Raw genomic sequence first — 21,987 nt, 5'->3', positions numbered from 1 at the left:
TGCTGGAGGACACCGATACATGACGGTGTGAAATGGCCGTGCCTTTGTTTTCCTCGCTTCCCTTGGCAACCCCTACTCCCAGAAAAGACAGTCCATATGAAAAAGTTTTCCATTACTTGGTGTTTTTAAGGCCCAGTGTCATCTTCTCCTATAATTCTCATTCCTGAGGGTGGGACTGGGGCTGGAGTTAACTAGTGGTCAGATCTTCCTAACTTGTACGTTGTTTTAAATAGCTGAGGTTGGCCATAAGAAAATCAGTCATTTGCTCCTTTGGGTGGCAGAACTTGCTTCTGGGAGACTCCGAGGAAGCTCCCTAGCGGGTGGGCTTCTGGAGGAAAATAATAAAAACTGCCATCCTCTCCGAGAGAGACTGATCCCCAGTGAAAGGAAAGTAAAAAAAAAAAAAAAAAAAGACGACAGAACACAAGCAGACATCAAATGTCCACCTCGTTTATTAACATACTCTGTGTGCTGGCTCCTCTTCCCACAGTCTACTGAGTGCAGGCATAGTTTGCACAGGCCAGCTTTCTCAGCAACCCCTTCGAGGTCCTGCCGCAAGCCTCATTGTGCAAATGGGGAAACTGAAGCTTCTAGAGGTTCAAGTTGACCAAGGTGGATGGGGGGTCCAGGGTTCATATTTAGAGTCTCAGACTCCAAAGTATGTTCTGCTCTACTACAGGGTCTGGGATCAAAACACACACCTTTCTTACAGCATCATCTCCATTTCCTTCCCGCCTTCTTTGTTTCAAGGTTTCTGCATGTGATCTGTGTCCTCTCCCTCCAGGGTCCCCCTGGGGACCTTCCTCGCTTGGCTCCTTCCAGCCGTGCATCTGGTTCCCCAGAGCTGGGTTTAATGAAGACTCCTACTTTTGAAAAGTAGTCTTGTCTGGTCGTTGGAGAGAAGAGGGCTTCCTAAGGGAAAGCTCCGGGTCAGACCTTTCAACAAAGCCACCAGGAAGAGTCACCTCAACGAGCTCTTTGCAGCCTCAAGAGGAATAACTGACAGGGATTTCTCCTGTTCAGAGTTGACTCCGTCACAGAGCAGGCTGGCCACACCCAGAGAGCTGAGAGGTGACACCCTTATCTTATCTTATCTTATCTTATCTTGGAGAAGAGCTTCCCTTTCCCAGGGAAAGCTTGGTGTTATTGCTGGCACTGCTGACTTTGGTAATGAAGATGCCCTCTGTCGGCTTCTGTTCTCTCCAGTTCCTAGGACGGCTTCCCGCAGTCATCTACTTAATGGCTGTTGCCCATGAAGAAAAGCCCCATGCCCTCAGTCCTCCTTCCAGCTCTTTCTCCTGCTTAGGTCCCTTTGTAAGGACTGAGCTAGAACCCTGCCAGATGTTTACATCCTCAGCCGGTGGTCAGACATGTCCTGCTCTGTGTGGTTTAATGAAGCACATTGTACAATTGGCAGCATCCAATGGGGGGCAAATTGTGATCTCTCTCTCTCTCTCTCTCTCTCTCTCTCTCTCTCTCTCTCGCTTGCTCGCTCGCTGTCTTGGGAATCCTAGAGATTGAACCTAGGGCCTCACGTATGCTGAGAATGAACTCTCCCAACCTGCACCCCTAGCCAAGAATTAAAACTCTTGATCACCATCATTTCTTTGCAGTATCTGAATTCAAGAACTCTGCCTGAACCTGTTCTGTTCCAGTCCCATCTCTTAGGAGTCATGAGCCCCAGGGTCCGTGTCACACTCCAAAGACCTAGACTTGAGACTGCACGGCAGGATAAAAACTTGAATTTGGATCCTTCATTCTGGCCCAGGCATGTCTCACATGTACAAGAATGTTTTTCTGCCTTTCCAAACTTCCGCTGACCCTCCTGCCCGCTTCATCCTGTCGCATCCCTCCCTAGTCGGCTTCCTTTTCATCCACTGTAGAGCAGACTCCATTACCCACTGCCCAAAGGCTCTTCTGCAGGAGCCTCAGAAGCCAGTAAGCCTCTTCTACTTGGCAGGGCCAGCACTCCCCTAGTTCCTGCATAGCCAGCAACTGGCCTTAGAGTCTAGACTTTGCTCTAACCTGAATCCTTCACACACTCCACTCCAGAATGCGACTCCTCAAAGGGTGCTTCAGGCCAAAAAGAGCAGCCATGCCTCCCTCACTTGGTACTTAACTAGAAAAGCAAACACCCAGACCTTCCCCAGACCCACTGGGTTCAACCTGCACACGAGAGTGCGAGAAGTCTCTAAACAACATGACCTGCTTGAAGATTCACGCTGCCTGAGTAGAGGCAATAGACCCAAGAGCCAGGAAGGAAGGCCAAGGCTGGAGCCCAGGTTTCAGGTCACACGTGTAAAGATGGAGATGGTGTGGGCTTTCTCTAGAGTTTCAGAGGATTGTTGTGAGACCCCCACCACACACACACACACACACACACACACACCCTGTAGAGAAGAAAGGGGAGGGGCTTCATGGTGCTATCCAGATGAGGGCCTGGGAGCAAGGGCACAGACCATATCAAAAGAGGGAAGCAAAGGTGGGTGGCTCTCTTCAGGCTGCCACCCTCGTCATACCCAAGGCTGCCAGGCATCCACAGAGGAGAACAGCACTTGCCATTCAGACTGGAGCTGTCGATGACTGAGCTTCTTCCTCCCTCCCTCCTGCTGGCAGAGTCCCCCTCGCCCACTGACTGGATCGCTGGGAGAAGATGCTCGGGAAATGTTTGTTGTATTGAAAGGAAGCCACAGCTTGTGCAGAGTCTGGATAATTCACCAGACGTGGGCCCCGTGGGAGGGGCCTGGATGGAGACGGAGCGAGAACAACACATCCCCGTGTGGTGTCGTACTGAGCTGAGGTTGCTATTCCTCTGTCTCCGCCTATGTGCTGGCTTCTGCACCGCCCTGGTGAGGGGAAATGCGGAAGGAAGGAAGGAAGGAAGGAAGGAAGGAAGGAAGGAAGGAAGGAAGGAAGGAAGGAAGGAAGGAAGGGGAAAGGGAAGGAAGGAAGGTCAGGAAATGGCCCTGTCTGCAGGGTCCATTCAGGGCGCCCACGATGTCTGATCTGGATATAGAAGAGGCAGACTCAGTACCTGCCAGTGAACTCTTCCATTCACCTGTGGCCACGGACAAGAGAAGCCTAGCCCAGATCAAAGAAGAGGCCCTCCGATGCCTCCCTTCCCCCAAGAAGCCTTCCGCTCCAACCTTGTTCCTGACAGCCATGAGCCCCAACCCACTTTCTATGGGCCTTGGGCAATTGTTGAAATCCCAGTTTGGCCGTCTTGGAAGGCCAGGACTGTGAGTCACCTGGATGCAAGGCATGGGTATCAGAAAGGGGCTGGGCTGGCCACACCAGCACTGAGACTACCTAAAGCTGAGGAACCTGAAGGCTCTGACTGGGCAGGGAGACCTGGCAATGTGGAATGACAAGGAGCCAGGAGACCCACATTCTGGGGTACTACCAACTCTTGCTTTGTGGGAAGGGCCCTATCGTAGGTAGCAGTAGGCCCAGGCCAGGGATACCATCCTTGGACAAGAGAGCCCAGCGTGGCAAATGTGCCAGGGTCCTTGCCCATATGTAAAACCCCACTTGTGTAGAGAGATGTGCATAGGAGGCCCTCACACGGAATTTTGCCACACTGCTCGACCACAAAGGTACAAGCCACCAGCAGCCAGACCCCTGTCCCACAGAAGGTTCTTGACTGAGCTCTCTCCTCCACAGCCTGGCTCCCCAACTCCCATGAGCTTTGCTCAGCAGCTTCCTGCAGGGCCAGGGCCTCCTGCCCTGGTTCTTCTGCTTGTGCCTCTTGCCCTTTGGCCAGTTCCTCTGGGGGGCCTGCTTCTCGGTGCCAGGTTCTGCTGGGCCCCAGCTTTACCTGCCTGGTCCTCTTTGGACTCTGAGGCCTCTGCTTCTTTCACTGGCTCAGTATAAATGCAGCCTGCCAACCCAGACTGGTGGTCATTCCATGCCAGGGTCTGCTGCTCAGAACCATTTGGCCGTGGTACTGGACTTTCTGGAACCCTACACTTTGTACTGAGTCCACATGTACTTTTTTCAGGCTTGGGGCTGCTAGCTCCTCCTAGAGAGAGGTCAAGGGGAGCCAAATCAGAATTTTGTGGGGTGGCTAGGGCCACACTGACTGAAGTAGAGGTTCCTGACTCCTCTTTTAACCCCTCTGGGGAGGCCAGAGCTGGACTGATGGCAGATATGATCTCCTGTCTGCCTGGTTCCATTTCATTCTGCTCCTGTTCACGCTCTTCCTCTGTACTGGGAGTCTTCGTGGTGTTCTGACTTCCCTGAAGCAAAAGAAGAGCCCAGCTGACTAGTAAATTTGGGGCTCCCATCCCCACACTGCCCTATCCTATGCCTAAGTACCCACCTCCTGGCTCTGCAGCTTCTCGTCTTCTTTCAGGCCACACCTGTAGAAACACAGCAAGTGGCAGTTCCTGTGCCAGGCGGGCCCTGTGCCAGGCGGGTCCTGGGCCAGGCTCTATCTTGCTTCAGGTAACCCCCTTCCTAACCCCAAAGAGAAGCTAAAGCCCAGAGGTTTCAGAGTAGGGCCAGAACCACAATGAGACTCCGGGATGCTTCCTCCCCAGACTATCTTGGTTCTCAAACCTAACCATTTCCTCTGAGCATCCACCCTGGGTCCCCAGCTGCTGTTTATGATCAAGCCTGTTGCACCATGAGATCCATAGGGACTCCAGGCATGTCCCTGCGTGCTCCGCCTGGGAAAGGCGCACCTCACTCCCCAGAGGAAGCGAGCTGTTGTAATTACCACAGTCTCTGGGCACCAGGCTCTCACCAACACCACCTATGCTGGTGGCCTTTCTCGGTATCTCATTAACCTGTTAACAGGCAGCAAGAAGCCAGGAAGCAGGAGCCCTGGGGATGAAGTGGAGGGACCTGGGCCAGTCCAGGAAATGAGGACACCTAAATGCCTGCCTTGATTTTTGTCCCCTGTCTCTTGTTACCTTCGGGCTCTGCCAGTCAGCCTCTCCTTCCCCTGGGCTTTGCTGCCAATGGTGGGTGTCACTGAGGGTCTTCCAGATTGTTCACCCCGACCTGCAAGACATTAAGGGCAGACGGCTGCAGCCACTGCCTTCACCAGCTAAAGCAACCCTGCTCCTTTTCTTCTCCCAACTCACGCTTTCCATCCATGGATGGTGGTGGGGGCTGTAGCTTCTGGTGGGTCCTAGGACCTAAAGAGAGACAAAGGAAATGGGGATGGGGTGTCAAAGGGTCAAAAAGAGACAGCAGTTCTCTAGTACCAAGACGCAACCAGTAGTAATTCTGCTAGTTCTACTTCCTCCAAAGCCTGAGCCGCCTCCCCGGAAAAGCCTGGCCAGGCCTGCAGTCCTGGGCTGTTTTTCCACTCCCCAGCTATGAGACTTGGCCAGCTTGTTAGCCCCCAGGTTCTACATACGAGGCAGGAAGACACCAGAAGTCCACAGGACAGTTTCCACAGCAGGCCAGGGAGGACCACTTGGACTTATTGGTGTTTTGGGGTTTTGTTGTTGTTGTTGTTTGTTTGTTTGTTTGTTTTTTGAGATAGGGTTTCCCTGTGTAACAGTCTGGTTGTCCTGGAACTGGCTTGGTAGACCAGGCTGGCTTCGAACTCACTGAGCTCTGCCTGTCTCTGCCTCCCAAGTGCTGGACTTAAAGGCATGCGCCACCACCGCCCGGCTCCACTCACACTTTTACCCCACAAGGACCAGTGTCTGGAAAGACCCAGGTCAGCTCCCACAGAATCCAAACTGAGCTGTGGCTCAGAGGACTCAAGAGAGATGGAACAATACGGGAAAGGAAGGAAGGAAAGGAAGATATTTTTCCGTGTTTCCTTTCATCTTTGATGAGACAGAAAAGAGAGGAGAGTGGGATCCTAGATGAGAGAGGAGGGTCGTGAGTTCTGGGCCAGCCTGGGCTGAGAATGTCCCAAAAGACAAACAAGGCACAGGACACGAGGTGGGTATTGGCTCACCCTTTCTGCCTGGGGTCCAGTCCTTATCTCTAGGCTTGCTGCAGTTCTGTGGCCTGTGTTATACAGAGGAGGTGCCAATGTGAACAGAGGCTGCATCAGCCTCCACCCTGACACTGCATCCCCTAACCTCAGGGCACAAGGGTGGTGGACCCAAGAAAGGGGGCACACAGAACCCTGAGCCTAGGGTCTGACCAGGAGTCCAAGGCAGGTCCTCTCCCTCCAAGAGGCACCCACAGTTAGCCCTACCCAGGTCCCACAATCACAATGTCTCAGAAAGCTACTCAGCCATACCACCCACATGGACTTGGCTTTATCCAGGTCCCACGGGCGGCTCCAGTCACCCTGTGCATTTTTGTGCCAGGTAAGATGGGCCAGGTCAATCTGTTCTCGCTCTTGCTTCCAGTGCTTGTAGTCCCAGTTGGCTTGTGGGGGCAGTCCCACAGGCTGATGGGGAGGTGGGCCTGGGGACACGCCTGGACTCTGGGGCTCCAGACCGCCCTGCAAAGGAAAGACACTTAGGCTTGTGCGGGAGAAGAAAGGAGATGATTCAAGTGGAGCTCCAGAGAGTCCGCTAAGCCCTTCCTCTCTCAGGGTCTCCACATCCCAGTATGTGATTAGGTTTGCCTTGTCTCTAGCATGCTGTACTTGCTATGGGTTGTTTGCATCTGAACACTTGTTAGCTGTCAATTTGGGACCAGTAACTTAACCTCTGTATGCATCACTTCCTTATCTGTAAAAGGCGGTGTCTCCTTTCTTAGTTGTTGGTGTGGGTAGACTGGCCCCTAGATAGGAGGGGCACCCAGAGGCTGTGAGCAAGAACAATTACATGGGGCTGCTGCCACCTAGAGGTCACAGCTGGCACATAGCCAGTCGCCTACACATCTCACTGACACTTAGGATAACGTTGGTTGAGTGATGGGTCTATTCATGGCCGAATCACAGCGCTGGCTTAAACGATTTCTCACAGCAAGGTGCACCCAAAGTGAATATAAGTCAGAGAAGGGGAAGAGGGTGAGAATTCTCGAAGGTGGTGCCTAGGCCAGGCTCCCCCAGGCAAGGGACATATCTGACTTTGTTTCTCTGCCTCCTCCCAACGGGGATTGCCAATTTGTGTCTCCTATCCCTTCTTGAAAATGTACCTTCCCTGCTGAATCTGGGCTGAAACCCATCTGCAGGGGAGAGCTCTGGCCCCGGCCTCCTCCAGATGTCCCCTTCGCCCTTGGGGTCCTTGCTTGGGTGGTGGGTTTTTCACTCACGATCCGTTTGGCCTGTGGAGGGTGTAGATGGATGTCAAGTCTGAGCCAAGGGGGAGGAGACTGCCCACACGGGGTCTGGAAGCACCAATGCTCACCCTGGCTTTGTTTTCCATGGTGACAGCTAGTTCCACCCGGTCCCCCATGCAGAAAGTGCCCGTCGCAGCGGCAGCATCGTCATCTGTCAGCGCATCAATCCTTCCAGGGGGCACCCTGGCCCAGTTCCTGCTGACCACCCTCTTCTCCTGCAGAGTGAGACACCTGTGTCCTCAGGTCACGTGGGTAGTCCTAGGCAGGGCCAGGTGCTGGGTGCTAGGTGCTGGGCAAGGGGTTCCGAGGTTTGGGTTCTAGCCCTGGCCCTCTCTGGAATGCCTGTGGAGAAACTTGACCTTTCCGGAGTCCGCGTGCCAATGGCGTTAGCTATCCAAAGCTCAGGGCCAACCCAGGGACCCAAGATGCCATGAGGACTTGTCATCTCCAAGTCGAGAAACCCAGAGCGCACAGACGATACAGCCTTATCTCTAAGGCATGGATTCCTTTACTTTTAGCCTAGATTTTTCTGTCCTCTGCTTTCAGCGAGGTTTTAGCCTCAGGGGCTGGGGTAGGGTGAAGACTGTGCTTTATGGCTTGTGTATAAAGTCATGGGGCTGGAAAAGGCTGTAGAGAGCCTCTGTTTGGTGGTCTTTCATCTGCCGTCCTTTGTGGGAGCATAGCAAGACTTGGTTGTTAAGGAGGCTTGTTGCTGGGGGGACACCCAGAAAGGCAAACAGGAGAAAGTGGGGTAGTGGTAACAGCCCAGGAACGGAATCATGCCTTAACTCTGCCACTCTCCAGGGTGAACTTACACCAGGAACCTGGCTGATGGTCACTGTGAGGCTGTCAGGTTGGAAGAGCCCTGGTGTGGTCACAGCCATGCCCCCCTGCTCTGCCTGGCGACGATCTTCCTCGATCTCCTGTGGGGGGGCCTGGGATCAGCAAGGCCACGCCCCCCAGGCTCACAGACACACAGACAGGCCTACACAGAGAAACACCAGTGGGGCACCAGGGGGCAGAGGCACCGGCCTCACCAGTGCCCGAGACTCTGACCATGCCTCTGAGAGGAACGATCCACCCAGACCCTGGGTTAGGGCCTGGAGACATGGTCTAGATGTCTCAGAAAGAACCTGCTGCATGAACAGGCTTTGAGGGCACTCAGGGACGGGAGTCCTCTCTGCCACTACAACCCACTCACCTGATACCTACGCAGTAAGGCCTGGTTCTTCTTGCGCAGGGCAGCTATCCTGCGGTCCAGCTCGGCGTCTTTGTCCTCGTGCCTGCGCATTGTGGACTCAGCTCTGTGAGGTCCCTGCAGAAGACAAGGAACCCAAGCTCACCAATGACCTAACTTCTACATTCCCGCTCAAAGAACAGGCCATGTTCCCACGTTAAGGCACACAGAAGGTAAAGGGGCTTCTCTAGGAAGATGTATGACCCCAAGCCCCATCCCAGTGAGGCCTATCTGCCAGTCTGCCTCCTGGGGGGGCTCAGGTCAGGGCTCTATACCCAGGGCCTTTGCTCCCATCAGCAGGCTGCCCCTCCCCCTGGCTCCCCAGGGAGTTCTGCTGTGAGCACAGCCTGGAATGGGAGTTAAAAATGGCTCTGGCAGCAGAACCCGCCGTGACTGGGAAGCTGCCAGGGGATTCAGGAGGTCGAGGGGGTGGGGGGAACTCTTTGCCTCCCAAATCTAGAACCACACACACACACACAAACACAGGTCTCAGCTTGGTTCTGGCCTCCTGGGCACTGGACCCCCACAGTCTGTGTGCAGTCTGCAGGAGAGAGCTGCTCACGCAGGCCCAGCCAGCCCTCCAGGTCGGAGCTGCTGACTGGTGAGCAGGAGAGTAGCGGGTCCATGGCAGCTCCAGCTGGGAGCTGCTCGGGGAAAGCCACATCTCCATGTCCAGATCTGAGGTCCTGCTCTGTCTGGCTGCGGGGTCTGTGTTCTGCCCAGTGACGTCCCCAGCCCACCACCTGCCTCATCGTGGCCTTCTTCCTCCCAGGCCCAGCTGTCACCAGCTGTCTCCAGACTGTGGCTGCTTAGTAGTTCAGCCCCCTCCCATCCCCCAGAAGCCCTCTGCCCAAGACAAGGTGCCACTCACAGCCAAGTTCATGGAAATAGCAGTCACTGAGAGGATTCCAAAGCAGCCCGGGTAGCCAGAGCTGGAGGGAAGCTGGAGCCACCAGAGCCGGGCCTGTCGGCCTCTCCCTGCCGGCTTCAGCTTCTCTGCTCAGCACAAGAGATCATGTTGTGATTACCAGAGAGTGCTCTGGGCTCCCGGCCAGGAATGCCTGGCCAGCCGCCACCCCCACCCTTCCACTCTCAGAGGGCGAGGGCCAGGGCACCAGCAGCCGGCTGGTCTTGTCTAACACCTCTCCCTGCCCTGCCTCCGTGTCCCTGCACAGGAGGCCTGGGCACCCAGGGCCCACCTTAACCTGTGGTCCTGAGCCCCTGGAAGACCCCTGCCTGTATTTGCCTGCAGCAGAATGGGTGGCCCGCAGAGGCCTTCACCCTCCTGGTAGGAGAAAAGGCAAGGGATGCAGGCTCCATGCCCTGAGGGCCCCACCTCAGGCATTCCTCTGCTCTCCTACTGGTTGTCCAATCAGCAGAGGTTTAAGTCATTAGCCAAGAGTGAAGAACCCTCTTCCCCAGGCCGGCACACACCATCACAGACCTCAAAAGCCTCTCTCCGTCATCTGGTCCCTGAGGTTGAACATGGTTTCTCCGCACTCCGAGCACGACCATTCCTGGAGGCCTAACTCTCTGGGTCACCAGCCCCTTACCAAGGCTGAGATGGGCCTTTCTCTGGGGTCCCTAACATTTCCACTCAGGAGCAGTCAGGACCCTTCTCTGCCTTGTACTCCAGGGAGGACCTTTCCAGACCCCCAGATCCCCAGAAAGAACACGGGCTCCTTCCCTAGCATTCCTCGCACAGCCGAGGCCAGTCTCAGCCCAGGGGTGCCTAGGTCAGCTTCAGTACTTATGAGGACATAGGCCTTGAATGAGGTCCCTGACTGACCAGCTCAGCTCTTTTCCCTCACCATTGTCTCCTGTCTCTGTGTTTTCTTGCCACCATCCTCAGCCCCTCTGCTGTCCAGGCTTTCCCCCCTGGCCCCACACCCCATCTCCGCAGCGCAGCTCCCAGTTCCAGTCCTGCTTGCAAATGCTACTGTGTACCCTCCTCCCTTCCTGCCGGATGTTCCCACTGAGTCAGACTGTGTCCTTTCCCAGCAACGGTGACGCACCGAGCTCCTAGATCCTCTCTGTCTCCTTCCCCCTTTTGTCTACACACACACACACACACACACGCACACGCACGCACACGCACACTCGCATGCATGTGCTCGCAGGCACACATTTCTCCCACCTTCTCTGCGCCCTGCCCCACAAATCCAGCTGAGCTCAGCCTTACCCCACCCGTCTCCGGAAGTTGCGAGCCCCCGCCATGCTTCCTTCAGCGAGGAAGTCCCCAGAGCCCAGTGCGAGAAGGAAAGAGACCTAAGGTTGTCCACCCTCTTTAGAATTTTAGTCCCCTGACCAGGTGTAGGGAGGAGGGATGTGGATAGACTACAGAGATAAGGCAAGGTCTTTGTCCATCTCAGCTCCCAGTCCTGACTCTGGTCAGGAGGCGTAGGTAGAAACCTGGCCACCCAGAAGAGAGAGTGACCCAGCCCTCTTGAAAGACTGCAGGAAGATATCCTGAATGTAGAAGCCAAATTTTCCCAGCCGTCAGGCGGAAGGATCATATACCCTGAACAAAACCTGCAGTCAAGACCGAACCCACAGTTGCTGACCGCGTGTTTCCGAGAGTCACACAGTCTGTCACGCTCTTGAGCAGCCCCCACCTTCTTTTGCCAGTTTCTCCACAGCCCACCGTCTGCCTGTCTGCTCTCACACGGGACAGAGGCTGAGAGCCGAGAGTGGTATGCCGGATGCCCTGAGATTCTCCAGGGCCCGGTGCGGGGTCCCCCAGACAGCAGAACCTCATTGCTGCAGGAGGAGGATGGAAAGAGCCTGCCCTACACTTTATGTCACCGTGGGTGCCCTGTGCACAGGCTGTGACTGCCTTTCTGGCCACTCAGAACACACACAAACTGAAGAGGGCAGTTGAGTGGCAAAGAATCCCGGGTGGAGGGCACAGGAAGTTGGCCTTGGAGGCAGGATTTCCAGGCCAGTATCCCCAAACACAGGTCTTTTACTCTGAGTCACCACTAGGGGGCAGAAGCATCCCAAAAGCTTAGCTATGGTTGGGGGGAGGGGCCCCCTTTCTCGCTATCATCTCTCAACCTCACTTTCCAGCTTCATCCGACTAGATGACTACCCCGTGGTAGAAGCTTTATTTTACTGAGGAGGAAGCAGGCCCAGAGAGGTGTTCCTTCTTGGGATGTCGCGCCTGTTCCGCCGCAGACAAAACAAGCAGCCAGGGCGGTGGATTTGCCGTCCTAGGCGGGCCTCCTTGCCGCTTTCCACAGCCACCCCACCAAAGCTAGATTGATGGAGACTTCTCTCTCTACTCTCGCTTTCTCCTGCTAGGCTTGGGTGGGGTGGCCTTGCTTGGGCTTGGATCATTGCTCTGTGGTAGCTCCCCACCTTCCCAGGCCACCTGCCAACTCAAGTGGCAGCCACACCTTCAGGTCCTACATCATGTGACCCTTATTGGTGGCATCTGGAAAAACACAGCTGAAGATGGTTGTAAGTCCAAGCTTCTCTCTGGGGGTAAACAGGGAGATCTCTCCAGGAGAAAAAGCCTAAGAAGTCCACCACGGAAGCAGGGATGCTCAGCTCCCCCCACACACACACACACACTCCCAAGGGGCTGTCCCGTGGATGGCTGGTTGATCAGGTCTAGTACTAGGGCCTTTGCCCTACTCCTCGGCCTTGGTCTAGGAAGAGGCAGATGGGATAGCGGATTCCGGTCCCTTATCTTTCCACTTCTATAAAATGAGATGGCTATCCCCCTCAGTGAGTCATATGATGATAACATTTAAATACCTAGCAACATCCATATTAGGAAAACCGTGTGGCCCAGAGTAAGGTTCAGTTTTCTTCTTGGGCCAGATACCTTCATGCCAGTCAGCTGCTCAGTGTCCTTTAAGGAGTGTCCAAGGCTGCCTCGCCCTGTCAGGGACGGGAGCACATTGCAATTATTTAAAGCATTTGTAAAATACTAGGGCCATCCTGAGGGTCCTTTTGGGACCTCCTTTCCTGTCTCCTGCTCAACAGATCAAAGCCCAGCTTCTGCACCACCACCCCTACTGGGAGAGCCTCGGTGTCAGCTCCCCTTCCAGGCCCCAGACTATGCCTTCTCTGCATACCAGCACTGGGACCTCTGGAAGCAGACCTCGTCCTTTATCTGCCTGCAGATCCTAGCAGGCTGTCCCAAGCTCCCATGCCCGTCCTTAGGAATGGCTCTGCTTTGTGGGGGCTGGGTCCTTAGAGGTCACCGGTGGGGAAATGTTGAAGAAGAGGACAGGCAAGGGCAGGTTGTATTAGGCCCGGCTACTAAATGGGCCACACTCCAGGTGGAAAGAGATGGTAACTCTAAGCACATTCCTTTTCTGCATGACCTTCCACCTCTACCCACTCCTACTGTGGACATTCCCGTCACATGAAAGATTGTTCTGACTCCTAGGCCTGGAATGGAGACCTCAGAGTACAAGGACCAGTCCTGAGCAGTTGATAACCTGAAGGGTAGAGGGAGAGACAGGGTGACTAATTGTCTCTGTTTGCACGTATCTTTTAGTAAAGAGTTCTCTGCTAAGAATATACATTCATTCTCCTGAATGCCCCAACAAAGGAGATGGGGACAGCCAGGTGTCCCTCAGGAGCAACCATGCAACGTTCTGAAGGATGCAAGAGCCGGAGGTGATAGTGTGTCCAGCAGGAGATGCCCAGTGTGAAGCGAGGGGAGGCGTGCTGCATTAGAGAGTCCAACAGGTCAGGGATGCTCGCGTTCACTGAAGCAGAAACTCATTGCACCACGGCTTATGCCTGCTGAGCCCCACACCTGTGACGTCATTCGATCTCCTCAAGTTTTGAAATCTGTGGAGGAGTCAGAGCTGGTGCTATTGGCATCTCTGCGGAGATCAAGGTCAGTGACCCGAATGAATATCTCTGTGGCACTTCCTGAATCATCGAAGCTAACTGCCCTTCAGCGCTTTCTCCAGCCCATGCCCAGGGTGGGCCACCTTTGTCAACATGGCCACCAAACCAAGGCATCAGCCTGCTGGGCAGGCCAGGGAGCAGAGAGGCCTGGCTACTCCTCCTGACAGATACTGGAAGGTCACAGAGAGGGCTAGTGTCCTGCTTTGGGAGACTATTGTGTGTCCCTATCAGCCCAAAGACCCCATGTGCTGCCCGCCCCACATTGACCCAGGAGACTCCCTAGCATCTCTCTTTCCTGATCCTGATCCTGCTTCCAGCTTCTCACCACAGATATGCCCTCCTCACCCTCCACCAGGGCAGGAAGTTGCCTCTGTCAACCAAGCCTTAAGCCAAGCACTTTGGAAGCATTTACTCTCTGTGAGGCACAGGGCTGAAGGGTAGAGGGGACACACATGTGACGCGGGCTCTGCTGGCCTCCAAAACCTTAGGACTGTGGAGAGCAAGAAGCAAAGCTCACTCTGCGGTGGATGCGTCAACGTGCCCACCACTACTCTGGCAGCCTGAAGGTCTCAGGCCCCAGTCTACCCACAGTGTCTTACCTTCTCCATCCATCTCATCAAGACAAAGTCTAGCTCCTCTCTGAAAGCCCTCAGCATCTCTACTTTGTCCTGCCCTACTCTGGACCAGGGGCTTAGAGCTTGACTCCAGAGAAAGCAGGAGCAGAGGCCCCAAACCTGGAGCCCAGAGCGCTGCTCCCCCCTCCTTCCTGGGGAGGTTTATGAGGACACGGAGGGAGCTCTCTTTTCAGCCTCCTGCCCAAGGCTGGCAGCGAAGAAGACGTAGTAGCAGTGTCCCTTAAAGAGAACAGGAAGATTCCTGAAAGAGGGGGGCTGGTAAACACAGGGGGTGGCGGGCATAGGAAGTACCATCTGCTCAGTGTGGACTAGAACGTGGGAGTTTGCAGGGACCACACCTTTGCAAACCTCTTTTGGGGCTCTGCCTGTCTGCTGCCTCTGCCCTGGCTCTCTCGCCTTAGAATGGCAACGATTGTACACAAAGCAGAGTCATAGCTCCCCGCCTACTCATAAACCAAAGTCCTCTGCACAGACGTTTCCAAAGCAGGCTGGAGTGTTGTTTTTTTTTCTTTTTTTTTTTTTAGAAGCGCCTTCCTGAAAAGGAAGATGGCTCAACCTAAGAAAAGCCCAGACTCTAGGCTCTAGACTCAGGCAGTCCCTGATTAGGATGACAGCACACTGGCAAACATCTTAACCACTGAACCACGGTCGTTTTGGAATCTGTCAAAGAAGGGAAGATAAAGCCCGCTGTGGTGGTACAAGCCTGTAATTCCAACACTCCGGAGCAGGAGGCAGAGGGTCGGAAACTCAAGGTCAGTCTCAGCTTGAGAGACTAAGTCTCAGCGCAAGCACACACACACACACACACACACACCAAAGACAGGTTGGGTGTGGTGATATACACTATACACCTGCATCCCAGTACTTAGGAGGTGGAGGCAGGGGGATCAAGTCTATCCTCTGCTCTGTTACAAGTTTCACGCCAGGCTGGGATACTTGAGACCCTGTCTCAAAAGCTGAAGTTCCAGTCGGGAGGTGGGGTGGTGGCGCACGCCTTTACTCCCAGCACTCGGGAGGGAGAGGCAGGCAAATCTCTGTGAGTTCGAGGCCAGCCCGGTCTGGTCTACAAGGACAGGCTCCAAAGCTACAGAGAAACCCTGTCTCAAAAAACAAACAAAAAAGCTAAAGTTCCACCTTCCGAAGAACTAAGGATGAGGAGCTGGAGAGATGGCTTAGCGATTAGGAGCACTTGTTCTTGACAAAGACCCAGGTTTCACACCCAGCCCGCACATAGTGACTCAACCATTAGTAATCCGGCCGACGCCAGGGATCCAACAGGCATGTGTGTCAGATCCCTATATGCGTGCAAGCAAAACATTCATACACATAAAGCAAAATATAATACTGCCAAACAGTGAGGGTAATGCCTTCTAGAGGGGGCTGCTCCTCCCAAGGGCCAGGGTTCAATTCTCAGCACCCACATGACAGCTGATAACCATGTGTAACTCCAGTTGCAGGGAATTCAACTTCCTCTTCTGGCCTCCAAGAGCACCAGGCATTCAAGTGGCGTACAGACACACATGCAGGCAAAGCATCCATAATATATATAAATATCAATACCACCTAGAGTTTATATAATACATATATAACAATACCACCTAGAGTTTATATACAGGCATATATTACACATATATAAACTCTAGGTGGTATTTGTATTATATATATATATATATGCATGCAAGCAAATAGTATATATATATATACTGTGTGTGTGTGTGTGTGTGTGTGTGTGTGTGTGTGTGTGTGTGTGTGTGTAAAATAACAATACCACCTAGAGCCGATCTGAGCTCCCTGATACCGTAGAAGATCCTGGTCAGCCAGAGCCTCCCTCCACACCATTGAGATGAGGAAGACACACCCTGTTCCTCAATACTTTCATCTTGTTTTCTGAAAATGGCTATGGGACTCTTTATTTTACAATTCTAATTGAAGTCAAATTGACATGCCATAAACTATGCGTATTTGAATTGTGCAAGCTGTTTTGATCTGTGTTTACTTTACAAAGTCCTAGCAGCAGCTCTTGCTTCTCCCTGCCCTTCCCCAGTGTCTCTCCTCCACTCTCCCCTCTCCATTGCCCACTGGTCAGCTGTGCTCATCAGTTTTCTGGTTCTTTATTCTAGACAAAAACATATGGTATGCATTCTTTGTGTGTGGCTTCTATCACTCCACATAACTATTTTGAGATGCTGCCCTAGTATGGTTTGTATCAACTGTTTATTCTTTCATGTTATTTGATGTATGCACCACAATTAGCTTATTAACTCATGATGGGGAAAGTTATAGATTGTCTCAGTCTTCAGCTATTCCCCAAACCGAACCATTGCCAGCCTGTTTTTATTTTTATTTTGATAGGCTCTCACTCTGTAGCCTGGCTGAGGAGGATCTTGTTTTGAGCAGCATTGTAATTTCAGGATAGAGCACAGCCATATTCAGAAAATAATGTTTAAAAATACAGAAACAAGAAAGGGAAAAATTCATACAATATAAACCTCAAAAAAAAAAAAGAAGCCAGTTATTACCCAATAACAACTAACTTAGGCAAACTTATCAAAATTTGTTCACCAAGGGCCTAGAGAGATGCACCCACAGTTAAGAGCACTGGCTGCTCTTCCAGAGGACCTGGGTTCAATTCCCAGCTTCTGTATGACAGCTCACAAGTGTGCGTAACTCCAGTTCCAGGGGCTCTGACTCTTCGGAATCCAGGGGATTCTGGCTAACCTTCCTGAGCACTGCATAGACAGTGTGCACAGTCATACCTGCAGGCCAGACACCTAGACACATAAACTTCAGTTGTTCTGTTTTGTTTTTCAAGGGAGGGGTTCTCGGTGTAGCCCTGGCTGTCCTGGAGCTTGCTCTGTAGACCAGGCTGGCCTCGAACTCACAGAGACCTGCCTGCCTCCCGAAGAGTGAGATTAAAGGCATGCACCGCCACTGCCCAACCACATAAACTTTTAAAAGAATAACAAAAATTTTTCGTTTACCAAATTACTAATACTAAGAGAGTTGTCAATGGCCAAGTGACTGAGGAAGCCACCGTGTCCCTGAATCTAAGGTATGCAGAGGTCAGTGGAAATAAGAAAAATTAGAAGAAAGGATCCCAGAAGGTAGGGGCTCCTGATCTGCTTGAGGGAGCACACAAAGCAAATCATCTTGGCAAATACAGGTGCTGGGGCGGCCACACGGGCAGCCTACAAAGGGCTTGGTACAGGCAGAGCGAGGTGGCAGCCTGGGTTCCGAACTTTTTCACCCTTTCTGTCCTGTCCTGACTTTATTCCCAGTGCCCTCTTTTCTGTGTGTGATTTCTGTTTCCAGACAAGCTTGCTGGACTGGGCAGCAATTCAAAAACTCATCTGGGCCTTGGAATCCAAGGCAAGAATGTGCTTAAAATCAGTTTTCTTCTCCAGCGAGCTGGGAGGAGTTAATGGCCCTGTCCACGTGACCTTCAGATGGCTCTGAGAATGATCCCCACTCTCCTTATCTACTCCACCCAAAACCCCCGCCCCACCTCACCGCACCCACATCCTGTTTCCTAGTGCTCTTTGCCCAGGTGGAGATCATCCCATCCCTCTTCATTCCCTGGACCTTCTATTCTAGAATCTCCCAGAGCTTGTGACCTGACCCAGCCCCACCCTCTCTTGTACAAATACTCCCCTGGGGGGAGACAGAGCCTCAGCCTTCCTGTCCCTGGCTCTGACCTCTCAGGTAAGGACCTAGGTTTGCTTACTGAAGGTATAATAGAAGGGGGTCTATGAGAGTAGATGATGTACCCGTGTGGTCTTAGTCTCTCTGGGTATGTATTTGTGCATTGAACTGCTGCCTCCGGGTCTTTGTGAGGACGTCGTACTTCTGCACATGTCTGTCTGTTTCTAAAGGGTTGTGTGTGTCTGTGTCAGGTGCTTGTGCATTTGTATGCATGTCTGCCTACCTGCCCTCCCCACCGTCCAGGCTGGCCCCTGTGCCTTCACCCTGCAGGAGTTAGGACTGACTTGCCAGATAGAAGGGTCACCTGGCTTGCATTTTCAGTCCCTTCTAGAGCTGACCATTCCTGTTTCTCAGAGAGTTAGGCCTGAGTGGAAACAACCCAGGGACTGTTTTTCTCTTGCTTTTAGTTCAGGTTTGGATTGAATCAAGGGTTTCCTTTACCTCCCCAAGTTCAACCTTATGAGATTCTTCAAATTCATCATTAGTCAAGGGTGAAAAAGTAGGGGCAACCTGGACTGGAGAGATGGCTCAGCAGTGAAGAGCACTGGCTGCTCTTCTGGAGGACCTGGGTTCAATTCCCAGCACCCACAAAGTAGGAGTCTTCCAGCCACATGTAACTCTGGTTTTTGGATATCTGGCATCCACCTCTGTCCTCTGTGGGCACTAAATATGAACATGGTATGCAGACATAAGTCCAGGCAAACACCCATACACATATGATTAAAAAAGGAGCAGCAAGTGAGAAAGACTATGGTCATAATGTGGGACTGATTTCAAGTGGACATAACAAATCTATAAGAATGAGTGGTTTGGTGGGGCTGGGGGGAGGTTAAATGGTAGAGAGTCTGCTTTCCAAGTACAAGGCTCTACATTTAATCTGCAGCTCTAGGTCTTTTGTATTAGAGGTGCATGTGTGTGTGTGTGTGTGTGTGTGTGTGTGTGTGTTTGTGTTAGTGTGGACGTCTGTACTAAAACACTCATTTGCCATATGAGTTCAGAGAGCCTCGACACCTTTCATCTTCAATTGTATTGTGTTGTGCGTGCTGGACCATTCTGGGCTTGTTAATTGTTATTTGCATGCCAGGCCCCAAAAGATGAGGCTAGACCTCAACAGTTTCCCATGACGAGAGACTGGCAGTGGATGACAAATTGATTCAAACCCTAAACCTCCCACCCTCTCCCAATCCTTGCGGGAGGAGACATTAACAAGCAGTGAGAACCCTGGAAGGTTCCATTCCTCTGTGCGGCAAGAACAAAGTTCTTAAGGTCTCCTGGGTCCCCAGAACCCATACTCATCAGTTTGTCTGCCCCTCCCCACTCGGCTATAGCGACCTCCCCAAGCCTCTGCATCCCCCCTCTATGCCAGGTGTTTATACATAGGGAGGGGTATCATGACCAGGGTGCCTGGCAGGAAGCCCCTTCTGGATTGTGAAGGGACTATGTGTGTGCAGACCTAGGAAGGAGAAGCAAAGCAACCAGATCACTGCCAACTAAAACGTTCTCTGTTTACCACAGGTGTTGAGTGTGTCACTTCCTGCACTTGCCCCATAAAGATGGATCCAGGTAAGCAGCATGGATGAGAGGCTAGGAGGTAGAAGAGGGAAAAGAGTGGGGAGGGCAGAAGCAATCAGTCAGCTATATCTACTGAATGCCAAGTGTGCTTTCATGTGTGTGTGTACAGGTGTGTGCAGGGTTCCAAAATGCAAACAAACTTTTATATTGCGAAGCACACATTACACTTTAACAAGTGTGCACGTTTTTCATCTTCAACTTGAGGAGACAAATTGGTGGGTTCATCTCCCAGGGTACACATGAGACCAGGGATGTCAGACATGATGCTCAAAGTGAGGTCATGAAAAGCACTGCCAGATCTGGAGCCCAGAGCTCACCAGCTGTGCCACTGGTTCCCCTCAAAAGAAGCAAAAGAACGGGGGCTGGAGAGATGGCTTAGCGGTTAAGAGCTTTGCCTGTTCTTCCAAAGGTCCTGAGTTCAATTCCCAGCAACTATATGGTGGCTCACAACCATCTGTAATGGGATTTGGTGCCCTCTTCTGACTTGCAGGCTTACACACGGATAGAATATTGTATACATAATAAATAAATAAATAAATATTTTTTTAAAAAAAAGAAGCTTAAAAAAAAAAAGAAGCAAAAAACCTAGAACTCCCACCAAAGGTTACCTTTTGGGACACCCAGTACCACACAGGTGGCTTCTGCAGAATGAACTGTTGTGTCCACACTGGGGATCCGTGTGATGATGAACACCTGCTGGATAGTGAGGTAGAGCCATGCTAGAGAGATTTCCAGGCAGCAGTGTGAGCGAAGGCCCTGGGCTGAGAGCAGAAGGTTGTGACCAGGATGTCAGCAGCCACCACACAGCTCTGAGGGCTACAGTGGGATGAGCAGGCATGAGGGGGGACTGCCTGGGGCCCAGGTGGAGACAGAGGAGGAAGAATTGGGGTTTGCCACAATAGAATGGAATGCCTCCGTGATGCCCTGAAATATGACTAAGGCTAGGATAGCAGACACTGGCAGTGTGGACAAAAGCCTCACCTCCTACCTGGCCTGATGCCACCTGGGGGACTCAGCCAGCCCTTGAGCCCATAGGGACACACAGGTGAGCTTCATATTGACTTCCAATACAAATCTGTTGTTGTGGATGAATGAAGGAAGGAATGTTTGTCAGGCAAGAGGCCAGGTCTGAGGAGCCTTGTTGAGGGTGGGGTGTGGACACAGAGCTAGCATCAGGGAGAAGACAAGGGGTCCCCTTCAGAAGCAAAAGACTGACCCTGCTGTTTCTTTTCCCCCTTTCTCTCCAACAGGTCACAAGGTAAGAACATTCCCTACCCTTCTTCCCCTTGCCCACCCTAACACCCCCACCCTGGCCACTTCATTCAGGTCCACCTCATTCTTAGACCAGCACTTCTGCCAGATAAAGTCAGGAAGACTCAGGCATCAGCCTGGGAAGGGCGGGGTACTGCCATAGCCACCCACCCCCTGCCAACTGCAACCTTCTCCTTGGCATTCTCTGTTTTCCCATCTGTCTCTCTCCTTTCCTTACTTCCCTCCCCTGGCCCAGCAGCTCACCCTCTCTTCCTGCTGCTTCCCAGCCTGCTCTGTCCTCCCCTGACTGCCTGGCTCCCAAGCCCCAGTCCCACTGCAGGGCTCCTAGGCCAGGCAGGCTTCTCTGCTAGGGAAAGAAGGGAAGGTTGCCTGCTCACCACCTCCACCTCCCAACAGGCAGCAGCCACCGAGCTCCCTGGCTGGATCTATAACCTTCCACAGAAAGAATGGGGGGATGCAGCTGTTTCCTAGCACAGCTGATGCAGGGACTGCTGTAACTGGAAAGCCCCCACTTCTGGAGACTGTCTCTTCCCACCTTTATTTCACTTCACTAAACCCGTGAGGTGGTTGGGGGGACAGGTTAAAGCAGAGTAAGGAGTCGTCCTACTCCCAGAATAGGGGTTGTAACCCCATCTGTACCCCACTGGACTCCAGACCTCAGTGCCCTAGCACTAACTCTCCTGGCTGAACTCCAGCTAGGAAAGGTTAAACAACACTTTCCCGGGCCTCAAGGGTCTGAGAAGTGGACATTAACTTTACTTTCACTTCTTCCCGTTTGAGTGCGGCAGGTGTTCAGAGGCGTTATATAGACACCCTGTGCACGCATCTCTGTGTGCATGTGTGCATGCTGTGTGCCCACCACGGGAATACACTCAGACATAGCTATTTTGTAGTGTTTTTGTTTTATTTATTTTTGTTTTTACACAGTGTTGGGTTTGTACTTTCTGGACAAATTCTCTACCATTGAACTCCATACCAAGACACACCTTCAAAATTGTATTCATTCATTTATTTATTTTCAAATGTTTGAGAAAGGGTCTCACCACATAGCTTTGACTGGCTTGGAGCTCCCTATGTAGACCAGGCTGGCCTTGAACTCACAAAGATCCACCAGTCTCTATCTCTTGGGAGCTGGAATTAAAGGTGTGCACCACTACTTCTGGCCAAAATAAAAAATAAATTAAAGACAGAGTCTCATTCTATATATACATATAGGCCTTGGCTGGGCTGAAACTCACTATATAGATCAGGCTAGTCTCAAACTTACTGAGATCACCCTCTGCCATCTCAGAGGATTAATGTGCAACCACGTGCTACATATATATAAATTGAATATGCTTCCTATCTACACACAAACACATCCTTGATTTCTACCTGTTACTTTTGACCTGCCACACCTCTCCTCAGAGCCTGGGTTTCCCCTACCTGGTTTCCGGGGAATTCTCCAGCCTCCCCACCTTCATCTTTGCTGTAAATACAGCAAGCCAC

The 21,987-nt window shown here is 52.4% G+C and overlaps 1 protein-coding gene and 1 long non-coding RNA gene across 5 annotated transcripts; one reads left to right on the top strand and one right to left on the bottom strand.

Annotated features, from left to right (window-relative positions):
• Positions 1–254: 254 nt before the first annotated feature.
• Ccdc9b (coiled-coil domain containing 9B) lies at positions 255–9,978 on the bottom strand. Of its 3 annotated transcripts, XR_009057746.1 has the most exons (12): positions 9,315–9,684; positions 8,408–8,521; positions 8,022–8,129; positions 7,275–7,421; positions 7,063–7,191; positions 6,222–6,421; positions 5,924–5,976; positions 5,091–5,144; positions 4,917–5,007; positions 4,322–4,361; positions 2,556–4,238; positions 255–908 (listed from the first exon to the last, which is right to left on the bottom strand). XR_009057746.1 is itself a non-coding variant. In XM_057781418.1 (11 exons), exons 2-11 carry the CDS (start codon positions 8,495–8,497, stop codon positions 3,693–3,695), a joined length of 1,458 nt encoding a protein of 485 aa, XP_057637401.1. In that variant the 5' UTR covers positions 8,498–8,521; positions 9,888–9,978; the 3' UTR covers positions 255–3,692. The 3 variants fall into 3 exon arrangements, 2 of the variants coding, with proteins under 2 accessions (XP_057637401.1, XP_057637399.1); XM_057781418.1 differs by lacking the exon at positions 9,315–9,684 and adding an exon at positions 9,888–9,978 and having other exon boundaries at positions 255–4,238; XM_057781416.1 differs by having other exon boundaries at positions 255–4,238.
• On the top strand, positions 8,534–19,220 carry LOC130881698 (uncharacterized). 2 transcript variants are annotated; one of them, XR_009057748.1, is made up of 4 exons: positions 8,534–8,616; positions 12,957–13,304; positions 14,478–14,705; positions 19,171–19,220. It is a non-coding gene; the product is annotated as an uncharacterized LOC130881698 (long non-coding RNA). The 2 variants fall into 2 exon arrangements; XR_009057747.1 differs by lacking the exon at positions 8,534–8,616 and having other exon boundaries at positions 12,088–13,304.
• Positions 19,221–21,987: the final 2,767 nt, after the last annotated feature.

Source organism: Chionomys nivalis, chromosome 9 (genome assembly GCF_950005125.1).
Source record: "Chionomys nivalis chromosome 9, mChiNiv1.1, whole genome shotgun sequence".
Taxonomy (NCBI): Eukaryota; Metazoa; Chordata; class Mammalia; order Rodentia; family Cricetidae; genus Chionomys; species Chionomys nivalis.
The sequence above is the reverse complement of the archived record's forward strand: the minus strand, read 5'-3'. Positions and strand labels throughout refer to the sequence as shown.